Here is a 12382-nt window from a genome sequence, read left to right as displayed (position 1 = left end):
ATCCTTCCTGAAACACCCTGACTCTAACACTTTGACTCTTTCTCATTACTGGTCATGATCTAAACATTTAATACTAAAGTATTAAATGTAATACTGCACATTATGCTGTATGCAGTATGTGGACCTGCAGACTTCCATGAAGGTAAATAGTTACACAGACAAGAAATGAAAAATGTGTCTTAAATGTACATTGCTGTTATGACTGGTTTTATTCTGTTGATAGGTTCTGATTGGCCTGTCATTGAAAAAAAAAAAAAATGCAGTCCCACACAGATTTTCCAAAGACAGATGCTAAAAAAAATGCTTCTGAACGTCCGCAAATGTGAACAGCTGTTATTAAAGGACATTCGACACAGTTTTTGGATAAGTTTCTCAATCAGGTTTCTTGACACACATTTCCGGACAGCTTTTGGTAAGTGTGGGAAGATGTTTGCATCGGCCCTGAGTGAGCCTCTGTCACATGTGGTTACACATAACACCCTTCTGTTTTCGGGTTTGCATAGACATTTATCTTAGTCTCTGCAGGAGCATGATTACTCAAAAAGGCCTTGAGACCAGTTGCATGTGTCAACACAGCAGGAACAACATGTAAGGTAAGCAAATTGTGCTCATCATGTGGAGCACGATTAAAAAACAGAGGGGACTGATAAACATGATGACATCATATCTACAGTGAGTGTGAGTGTGAGTGGACTTGTCACAATGGATGTTATTTTTTTATCATAGCAAGATGATTGCTATGAGAGAGGGAATTCTGCTTTATTGAAAACTTATGATGAGACTTAATGTAGTAGATGAAGTAGGTAATCATGTCACACATAAAGTGTCTTGTAGTGTAACCAACACTTAAGATGTCATTTTGTTAAAACTGTGAAGAAGACCACATAACAGGAAGTGTTTTTTACAGAGAAGGATCCCTGATGATCACAACTGCTGCCTGACAGTTAGAGGCTCTTAACAGTTAGTCATAAATTGACATTTTTGGGACTTGGTCAGGTTTGCTCAGTTTATATGTCCCATGGTGTAACCCTAGAAAACCTTGTTCGTTCATAAGAATTCATTAAAATGAATATTTACTTGAAAAATACATTTCAGATATTGAGACCAAATCCATGTGCTTACACAGGTGTCAACTTTGATTTTGAAATGTCAAAATCATATAACTGCTTACATCATTCGAGTCCTATTAAAAGCCTTTCTGTAAGAGAATAGCAGTAGTTTATTTTGCTCATTTCGCCTGATTTACAGACATTTTTGACATTATTTTTCTAATGTAAAATTTGAACTTTCACTATCACATTTTTCGAATTCAAACCTGACTTTCAGATTTTATGTGCATGTGGGAATTTTAAGTTCCGAGCAGTGTCAGATGAGGCTCAGTCATGATGCATGCATGAGAATAATTAAAGCATTAATATCAACTGAAATAAACAGTCATGTGAATGTACTGTAACAAGCAAGGCGGCACGTTTCTAACGCTATTTTGAAAGCAGTTACCGGAAGTGCTAGTGCTGACAGTGCAAGTAATTCTTTCGACTTTACTAACTGATGCCAGTACGGAGGAAACGAAACCAATGTGGAGCGAGTTGTTGCCTAAATCTGGAAGAAAGGTCGCATTCTATTTTCCACTAATATGAAACGAAACCTGTGCCGAGCTGGATTCACTGCGGTTTAAATACCATTCTCTGTTATTTCGTACTAAATGATGTTTAAACCTCGACCATCTAAACACACAGAAACCTGGCTCATTGGGACAGCATTATTCTGTTTTAGTTAACTCACACCAGGCGTTAGGATACTAATAGCAACAGTACTAATAGGCCTAGACACAGTGATGGTAGTAGTAACCTAATTGTAATTTTGATAGTAGTAATAATAGTAGTACTAGTGATAGCAGTAATTGTAACAGTATTAGTAATAGGTATACTAGTTGTTGTAGGAGTAGTAGTAGTAGTTGTAATAGTAGTGTTAGTTATAGTGGTAGCAGTAGTAATAGTAGGCCTAGTTATAGTAGTACTTACAGTACTAGTGATAGCAGTAGTTGTAACAGTATTAGTAATAAAAAATCCCATATAAAAACCCTCATGTGATCCGACTGTGAGAATAAAGTGATGAAAGATGATGGTGATGATGATGACGGTGGTGACGGTCAACAGAAAATATTGGAGCTCTACTAACTCGCTTTGTCCAAATCTCCCGCCGCCACCCAAGTGAACAGGTAAAATAAGGGGAAACCACACCCATGTGTCAATCAATGCATGTGACGCAATACGTGCAACCCAAGTAAATATAAACATAAACAAAACATATTTTGGCTCCTACAGTAGTTATAGTATTTGTAGTAATAGTAGTTCTAGTGATAGTTGCAGTAATAGTAGTATTAGTGATAGCAGTAGTTGTAGTGGTAGTTATAGTAGTAGTAGTAGTAGTAGTAGTAGTAATAGTGCATTAGTTACAGTCCTAGTTATAATAGTACTACTAGTAGTAGAAGGCTTAGTAGTAATAGTGGTATATGTTGCAGTAGTAGCACCAGTAGTAGTTACAGCATTAGTCAGAGGAGTAGTGGTAATAATATAACTGATAATAATAGTGTTATATTAGTATTATAGTAGGCACAGTAGTTGCATTAATAGTAGTAATAGGTGGACATGGATCACTCAATGAATAGAATACTGAGTATATTTGCAGACCGCATAACAGTATGTGACAGTATGTGACAGTACAGTATGTGACAGTATGTGACTGAAGGCCTAAAGAAGGAACCTGCATATTGAACAACCCTAACCCTGTTTTCACCTCAACCTCGTGACTAAAGAGTACAGCTGCTGCTTTAGAAGCAATTTAAAAAACAGTTGAGCATGTGACATGTTCGTTTACTTCCTTTTTGCTATCTATTGTCTTGCTGCAGCATTTCATTGTCTGCCCATTAAAGCTACATGTCAAATGCCACGAAAGACATCCAAAAACGTGTACATATCTAAACATTCTGAGGACGAGTTGGAACATTGAAAAAAAACAATGTTTTAGATTCATTTGATTTAATCATAGAAGTGATCAAATGCACCTCAGCAGCCACTTTAAAACCTGCATACTGTACATCTGATGCAAGCTTTAAAGGAGCACCCCGACAATTTTACATATCCATCGGGAAGTTCTTGTGAGGTCTGGGCCCAACTCCTACAGCCTGTATACAGGTATTCAATAGGTCATCTTACCTGTAATACTGTGTGCGCCTGAAACTGAAAGTATCAAACACATGTTAAAAATGATCTAACACTTGCTATTGAAACATGGATAGAAATGATGATGATGATGATGATGATGGTGATGATGAGGACCGTGGCGAAGAGGCATGGACCATTAAAGAGGAGTGAGCGGGGAGCAGATGCTTCGCCATGCTTACATGCTATGTGCGGGGAACTAGCTAAATGAACTGACATTTGATTATTTCAAGGTTTAATTATTCAAACTCAGTGCACAAAGATTTAGAGAGAAAAAAAAGACATTATAAAGTTGCATTTTGGCATTAGGCTTCAGTTTCCACCATATTTAAAAATCTGCCTCTCACAGACCACTAACATTTATAGAGGAGTTTATTATATTATAGCTATTATTGATTAAATAGGGACTTTCTTGTTCTAATTTTTTTTTTTATATCAAAGTCCAATTTAAGGTTCAAAATATAATCAATGATGGCAGCCAACACTTAAAAACAGAGGATTGGAACAGTTATCATGTTTTCATACTAAGAGAGCTGATATGTACTTTCCTGTTTATTAAAATCAAATATAATAAATCAAATCAATAAGGCTTTTGATTAATATCTCACACTGCACTGTAACTTATATTCTACTGTTTTATGTCTAATTCTATTTGAGCTTATCTTTTATTTGATTTTTCACCATTGTTTATTGTATTTGTATTGTATTAATTCTATTCTATTCTAAGCACTTTGAATTGCCTTGTTGTTGAAATGTGCATATAAATAAACCTTGCCTTGCATTACATTTATAATTCATGAAAACAATGCTGTCAAACAGGTTTAGATTTTAAGTCTGATTATGAAACAGGAACAATTTTCATTGTATCATATTTCAAACTGATAGAATGTGTGTATGTGAATAGACCTCAAGCTGATAAAAAGAAAACTTTTACTTCTTTTATAAAGTTTTACTGATGCAATGCCCTAATATGAAATTAAAACGCAAGGTCAAATTTGGTCTCCGTCTATACTATGGCAGCACTGTGTTTTCAATTTCCCTATCCGTTTAATTTCCCGGGAAAATGTTATGTTAATGAGGTCACTCTCTGCCAATCCTGGTGTTGAAAAACTGGTTGGCCCCGCCCTCAATGACGACAAACGAGAGGAAACTGTGCAATACCAAAAAAGGAAAATACTCCCGCATGCGCAGTGGTTTGAGTTTTGTTTGAAGTGAACTGCCCTACAAGCTGCAAAGTCGCCAAGCAATTGATTTTAACAGTATATTTCTCTTATTTCCTCCGTGTTGTTTTAGTGCCTCTATGCATCGTAGAGACGATGTTAGGCCATCACTATCCAAATGCCGACAAGTCGCAACAACTGGTCAACTATGTGGAGGATTATCTGGAATGTGTGGAGTCCCTGCCTTTGGACATACAAAGAAATGTTTCTTTGCTTCGGGAAATTGATGCAAAGTATCAAGGTATTGTGTTGACGTCTTTTTCATCTTTAATTTGGTGTGTGTGTTATAATGTGGCAAACATTAGCGGTGTGTGAGAGGGCGTGCTGAAATGGTGGAGCAGTCGCCAGCCTTGTCTTCCCATTTTGCAAAAAAACCGAGCGACCCTTGCTCATATCTACTCCGATAAACAATAATGTGACTCTTTGAAATGTGGATAATTACACCGAGGAGACATGTGTTCAGTCAATAAGTCAGCCGTTCGTCAGTTAGCATAGCGCGGACACTCCGTCCTGTTTTGTGTGTGGAACCAAACTCAACTAGAAAATCGTGAAATTTGATATTTTCTTCCTCTCGGCAAACGCACATACACCGAATAACTTTGTTGAAGATATGCTCTGAATGCGCCGTATCCAGTGGCAAATTCGGCGTCAATGTAATGCAAAAGCTAACACTATGTAATGATAAAATCTTAACTTTTTCAATTGGTACACACTGCCGCCCACCGCGGTGTCTCAGCGGAGGCTTATCATGGGAAAAGCAGGAAAAACAATGAACAAACTGGGAAGTGTATACGAATTAAGCACCGCTTCCTGTCTTGAATGAACGCCGAACGCAAGAACGTAGCATAAAGGATTGTAAATATCATCAATGGTGTTCATTGAGGTGTGAGCCTTCGCCTGAACACCATGGTTACTACACAACGTCGGTTTTTATAACGTAAGCTGGCGTTTCAATTCTCCATGCGAAAGAATGCAGGTTAACAGTTGATTTTTTCGCCGTGTTTGTGAAACATAGGTGTAATATTTAACCGATATCTTCATTATGAATGATAGTGGAGCATGTTGACGTTTGTTAACAAAAGCCCACAGTAGCCTACAGGAAAACAATCCTCATTGTTGCTTTATGTTGACGCAGGGTGAGCGGCGGTTAAATCAGCCTTCGTTACAAATACGTTCAACACTTTCACCGTCGACAGATAATAGCTTTGACACACACACACGCCGACAGAGTTAACGACGCTTTAGCCTGAAATTAGCTTTTAAACGAGATAACACAGCTGCTCCGCTACTGTGCTCCTCGAGTGTGAGCTGTAGAGCCGGAGAGCTCCTCTTCTTCTAGGCAACCCCCTTCAACACCACTGCCGTCATTTCCTGGAGGCAGGAACTCACTGCGGCTCAGCCCTCCTCCTCCTCCAGGATCTATCTGCTGCAAACAACATGTCCAACTTCAGTTTCACTTCAGCTCCAGTTTGCAATGTCTTCACTTTACTCGAGGCAAGATTTTAAATGGAGTTTAATCTAGTTTTTAAATAAAAGTGTGAATCTGACCTTTGACCCTGTCAAAACGTCCTGCAAAAATCTTATAGGAATTGTTTTTGGAGAAAGTTTTGGTTTTATGAGACTTTTTATCCCCTTTTAAAAAAAATGTTCTTGTATGATTTTCTCAGTCCAATTGGAAATTAGTTTTTTTTTATATTTGATATTATATATTTTTAACGCCTTACAATACTATTCATTTTTACAAGAATTACCAATAAGACTCTTATTTCAAATCTATCTTAAATCAGAACCACACTTGGTTTAAATGATCAGAATTAAAGATACAAATGGAAGATAAGTGTCTTCTATATCTTTTGATTGGATGCATGCGGAGGTTGTAAATAGCTGTGAACCAAATTGAAGGTATTCTCCTATAAGCTTTATATGCCTTTTGAAATTTGGTCTGTCAAGAATTAAGTTCTTCAATATATTAATGCCTGTCACCATTATACAGTTTAAAAGATTCAGTACAGGTTTAGTTGAATGATTATTATATGTTATGTTATAAATGTTATGTTCAGTAGCAATAGCAATTTAATAGTTAAATCACTTAAGTCGCATAAATGAATTGAAATGTAAAAAGGCCAATGTGTGATGTTGGGGTGGAATTATTTGACATACATCAGTGTATCCATCCACCCAGCACTTCTATGCAGCGTCTTGTAGTATTTATCGTGCGTAAACCTCCTTAAACCAGACTGCCACTTTTACATCTCCGTTTGTGTAGGAATTAAATAAAAAAAGGCACATTGTCTTAATTAATGAGCTTTAGAAGTGTTGGTATGTGTATTTTGTAACTTATACAATTGAACAACGTTTTGGAGCCAGTGGCGTCGCCCCCTATTGGTCATTAGAAGAAATGCAGTGGCTTTACTTTTCAGACAGGGAGGATCCCGCTTGGTGTTTATGCTCACCACATCTGGAGTGCAGCACATCTCATTCTTAGAAAAAAAGTCAGCAGGCTTCCAAAAATGTTGAGCTTTTTTTTTTTAAATAATGTTTTTTGGGGGGTTTTTTTAGAGACATTGACACCCTCCATTTATTTTAATATGCTGTATACTGCTAGCTTTTATTTGCCCACTGGCTATCTGTGACTCTGGTAAACTTGTGATATAAACTCATGATCAATGTACAAACCTTAAAGCTGGAGTGAAGACTTTTACATATAAATGAACGTCTGTTACATTCAAGCCATTGCCAAATGGGTTCACACATTGCTTATTAAGCTTATCGCCACCAGATAAATCGTATTTCACAGTATACAAAATTTTAAAAAATGATGTCTGTGGTGAGATTCTCATACTGGTGCACCGGTAGTGATGTGTTTACGTCAACCTGCAAGCCTCTGGTTTGCCAGAGCTGAAGGGCACCCGTAGAGCATGAGCACCAGAGAACTCCATCGACTAACTTCCACTTTAGCCCTCCACTAACTTGACTCTTAAACTACTTACTTTCACTGCCAGAAGGTGGAAATAAAAGTTCCACACTGCAGGTTTAATAACGTAAATTTAAAAAAACAAACTCTTACCATCTCCTACCCTTTTATTAATTTGTGGAAACCTCTCCTTGTCTTTCTATCTTATTTGCAGATGTGCTGAAGGAGGTGGATGAAGTGTTTGAGAAGTACAAAAGTGAGCAGGATGCAGCTCAGAGGAAGCGCCTGCAGATCCAGCTGCAGCGGGCGCTCATCATCAGCCAGGAGCTGGGCGACGAGAAGATCCACGTGGTGACCCAGATGACGGAGCTGGTGGAGAACCGTTCCCGCCAAATGGACTCCCACTCCCTGTGCCTCCAGGAGCCAGGCGAGGCCGAGCGGGTCACTACAGAGCGGCGCTCCAGCGTCCAAGAGTCCCCAGCCCCCGAACGCACTTCAGCCCGACGCCCACGGCGCCAACGCAACAGCGAGAGCCGTGATTCCAGTCACCCGTCGGCCAATGGCTCTCTAGTGGATGACCCTGTGGAGGAACTGTCCCTCCCTCCACCCCGAGAGAAGAAATCCAAATCTGCAAAGAAGAAGAAGCAGCGCAAGTCCAAACAGGAACGAGACGCCTCACCGGTCGACTTTGCAATTGACCCCAATGAGCCCACCTACTGTCTCTGTGAGCAGGTGTCTTATGGTGAGATGATCGGCTGCGATAATGACGGGTGCCCCATCGAGTGGTTCCACTTCACCTGTGTGGGGCTGACCTACAAGCCCAAGGGCAAGTGGTACTGCCCCAAATGCAGAGGGGACAATGAAAAGACCATGGACAAAAGCCTAGACAAGAACAGAAAAGACCGGCGGTCCAGGTAGTGAGCTGTCTTCAGTCGCCCCTTGCTCATCTGGAAGATGTCTTCATGCAGCCTGAGGGTTAAGACTATAAGATGTAGTTGATAACAGTACACATGATGTTGTAAGAGCACAATCGAACATTAGTAGCAGCGCTTATTATTAATCAAGGACAAGTTGTGATTGAACTTGTGCTGTTACATCACTGATTGTTCCCACTGGCTATAATTGTATTGTAGTCTGTAGGGAGTCCAGCTGCTGCAAGAATCATCAGCTTGAAGCTGCCACCCTCATGAAGTAATTGATTTTTGTGAGATTTTATTTTATTTTTTTTAAAACTTTTGACAACAAATAAAAGCATCTTTTGGTTTACTGTCACTTTTCATTCTGGACAAGAACCTAGAAAAAGTATATGGTAATCCTGATAATAGTCATTCTTTTCTCATGTTGGCCAAAACAACTAATTTTTCCCTCTTGAATGATTTGAAATCAGTGTTTGTCTCTATACAATAATGGCTCGTAGAGAATAACCTTTCATATGTACAATGTTTGTAAGAGATTGATATTTAATTGAGGAGATGATTGTTGATGGAGCACTGGACTTTGTGTTTGTGGACTTTTATGTTTTCACTGGTTCGCTATTGTGTATATTTCTTTTTTTTATATTCATTAAAACAAAGTATAGTCACTCAGTTACAATTCAGTTTTTTTTCTTCTTCACTCCCAGTTTCTCTTCAAATCTGCCATTAATTTTTGATAGATTACCGATGCCTGTGAAGGTGTCACAGATGTTCTCAGTCTGCATGCAAGGAATTCTGTGATTCATACTTAACATACATAATTGAGACACACTTGGAGGAGAATGCGAAGGTGTGTCTGAACTTCTGATTGGTATTGCATAATGCACAGAGTTGAAGGAGATACCCAGTTACCATAGTGAAGTAAAAGTAGCAATACCTCAAAATAAAAATAGTCCAGAACAAGTAGAAGTACCGCATTTTAAAACCTTAAAGAGAAAGTACATATGTATTATCAGCTGGATTTATTTAAAGAACTCTGTAGTGATGTAGAAAAGAACAATGTTTCCCTCTCATATGTAGTGGAGTGGAAGCATGAAGTAGCATCAAATAGAAACAGTCAAGTAGAAGTATGCTACCTCAAAATGATACATACGTACAGTACTTGAGTGAATGTTCTACATTACACCACTGATAATGTATTCATCAGGTCAAAGGTTACAGTTGTCCATGACACTATGACTTGATGAATTTCTATCAGCTGTACTTAATCAGGTTGACGCCAACAGATATTTGGAACACTTTCCATATCTCAACTATTGGACATATCAATGCCATTCAAATGGTAGCGTTGCTTATAGGTTATAGGTTTTTATACATTTTTCAGTCACTTCCATCGAGCATACCTCAATTTTACTTCAAGAAGCTAAACTTTTTTTTTGTTGTGTCTTTCATTTGGTCTGGTAAAGTATGTAGAACCGTTTAAGTAAAGGTTGGAGTGAAGGTGGATTTAGTCTTCCCAGGTTTAAATTATTCTCTATGGCTGTCCATTTAAAGATTTACCCTTTTTTTTGGTGTGCTTGCCCTCCTGGCAGTAACCTGGAAGATTGAGCACCTTTCTTGCAAGCTTACATGTTTCCCCAGCACTCTCTTTTCAGTAACTGCAGCAGACATCTCAGCTCCCAACTTCACATTTCTTCTGTTTTCTACCATTGCAACACTTTTTAAAAGGGCCCATGTTCCACTGTTCAAGCAGAAACCTCATTATTCTACCTTAGATAGTCACCTGACCATATACTTAAAGAAAGATTGTAGTGTAGAAAAGCAGTATTGAAAATATCCATAGTAGGTCAATAAATACTAGTTGTGCACAGACTGGATTTCTCTTCCACTAGATTACAAAGAATATGTAAAGATACTTCACCCCTTTGTGTGAAATGTTGTAAAGATCAAGCAACTCTGTCTCATCAATCCTTATAATGTCATAGGTAGCCAACTTTTGGGGTAATTGACTTGATTTTCCCACCTGCCCCTTCAACTGTATTATTTGGGGTGGTTGAGGATTGGTAAGCGGGTGCCTACTGAGTCCTCCTCTTCTTCCTCACTGCTGCTGGACTCTCCAAACAGGTCTCCCTCTGTGGACACCGGAGTTGCCGTGGTGACAGTTTCGGATGTTGACCTGACGGCGATGAGGGCATGGCTGTGGCTGAGGCCGAGCAGGACGGACGCATCGTATCGACGAAGCAGCCTCATGCAGCGGACGCGTGCATCGAGGGAAAGAACGGACAGGACGCTGCAAGCCTCAAGGTCCCAAAGGCTTAACTGTCCTGCATGATCATAGCAACATAAAATAATCAGTTTCACATGGAGAGATACTGCTCTACCACACATTACAACAATGAAAATACACACTGTATGTATATCTATAAATACAAAGAGGAACATATAAAGTTACATATAAAATGACAATTGCATTGACCACTGAAGGCAGCAAACACACATTGAGTGACTTCTTTTCAAACCCCAAAGAACAGTGCTGGGCTGTGAGGTCATTTTTGTGCAGTGGTCACATGACACACACTGGCCCAAAAGGACAGTCTCAAATAACCATCATTACAACAGAAACTGTTATAAAACCACAAATCATTTAGTTTTTAGGTGTTACAGACGCTATGACAAAATGTGAGTCATTAGGTCAAGTAAAAATTATAATAAAGCTTCTTTCTTTTTTTTCACCAATTGTTGATTTTGCAGTTTTAATGACATGTCGTTGCCAAATCTAATCTCCTGTAGATAACTGACAGTTATTTTAATTACGATTTTATGATACGTACATATAACAACAAGTCATAATTAAAAACTTAAATACACATGTGTACCTCACATCAGCTAAAGTCTGACATTGAATGTGATCAAACCCAAATGTAATGGATAGAATGGTACACTTTGAATGTACAGTATTTTAATCTTAATGATGTGTGCGATCATAAGTCATTAACAGGGAATCTTTCCCATCTATCCCATTCATAATTCTTTCAGCATGCTTATGACTGTATTATTGATGTGTCGAAACACGAGACAATTAAGTCATTTAAATACACTGGGACTGTGTCTTTTTGCTTTTCAAAACAGTATAAGAGTGGTGGGTCTTACTGAAGATAAATGATCTAGGTAGTGTAGAAATGTACGCTTTTGACTGGTTGCAAGCTGCTTTAGTTGTCAAGCGTAAATGACAGCTGTCACAGAGTTGTGGGAATCTCCCTTTAAACTTTGAATCAAATAATATTATTGTTATGCACTAGAATTACTGTGATCTGAGAATGACTGTGAGTGTTGTGGCCAATGCTTGTGTTGAAAACTAGGTCACACTTATTATTTACCTTTTTATCTGACTGTGTGGTTTGAACTCTGTGGGAACAGAATCAACAACCAACTGCATTTTTTTAAAAACCAGGTTCTCTTCTCTTAGAAACAAGAATCATTTAAGATGATGCCGGGTACAAATGCATGTTGTTTAACACTCAATATTTATTGGTAATTTTTGTATTAAAGAGTTATTTCACCCAGATTTTCATTTATTTGAGTCAAACATAGAAGGTGGAAGCTTCATTATAAATATCTGCTGGTATCAGCTTTCTTTAATCCTGAGACTGCAGTGAATGCATTTATTTGAAAGTGACAAACATACTGTGATAAGCCACCTGAATGAAACAGTTGGTTTTCAGCACCAGAGTGTGAAAACAAACACTCACCTCAGTCATATGGCAGAGGCCCTGATAAACCTTTCCATACCTTTTTAGAAGCATTTAATAACTTCTAATCTGTTTCCTACCTGACAGCAGAATGGCTTTGGTTCCTCCCTCAGTCATGTGCAGCTTACTGAAGATGTCTATAGTCAGGTTCTCGTAGCCACAGATGCTCTTATAGTTTCTCTTGAAGGGGTCCCACACTTTCACTCTGTCAGATCAAACATGGACAACACTAATCATTATAAATGTAAGATGCATATCAACATTCCAACATGAGGAATTATCCAATGAGGAATGATCAAAAGACAGTTAAAGAGGCTAAAACATCATCATCAACTTTTTGTTATTTGATTTAGTGAAACAAGTC

The 12382-nt window shown here is 38.4% G+C and overlaps 1 protein-coding gene across 1 annotated transcript; it reads left to right on the top strand.

Annotated features, from left to right (window-relative positions):
- Positions 1-4440: 4440 nt before the first annotated feature.
- ing2 (inhibitor of growth family, member 2) lies at positions 4441-8857 on the top strand. Its single transcript, XM_062444854.1, has 2 exons — positions 4441-4682; positions 7570-8857. The coding sequence occupies exons 1-2, from the start codon at positions 4538-4540 to the stop codon at positions 8271-8273; spliced, it is 849 nt and encodes a 282-aa protein (XP_062300838.1). The 5' UTR covers positions 4441-4537; the 3' UTR covers positions 8274-8857.
- Positions 8858-12382: the final 3525 nt, after the last annotated feature.

The sequence above is a fragment of the Scomber scombrus genome, chromosome 23 (genome assembly GCF_963691925.1).
Source record: "Scomber scombrus chromosome 23, fScoSco1.1, whole genome shotgun sequence".
NCBI classification, from domain to species: domain Eukaryota; kingdom Metazoa; phylum Chordata; class Actinopteri; order Scombriformes; family Scombridae; genus Scomber; species Scomber scombrus.
The sequence above is the reverse complement of the archived record's forward strand: the minus strand, read 5'-3'. Positions and strand labels throughout refer to the sequence as shown.

Excerpts from the sequence above, each read along its gene's own strand:
- ing2 (XM_062444854.1), top strand. The coding sequence starts at position 4,538 with ATGTTAGGCCATCACTATCCAAATGCCGACAAGTCGCAACAACTGGTC. Across the intron at positions 4,683-7,569 it reads AATTGATGCAAAGTATCAAG|ATGTGCTGAAGGAGGTGGAT; the intron begins GTATTGTGTTGA and ends TCTTATTTGCAG.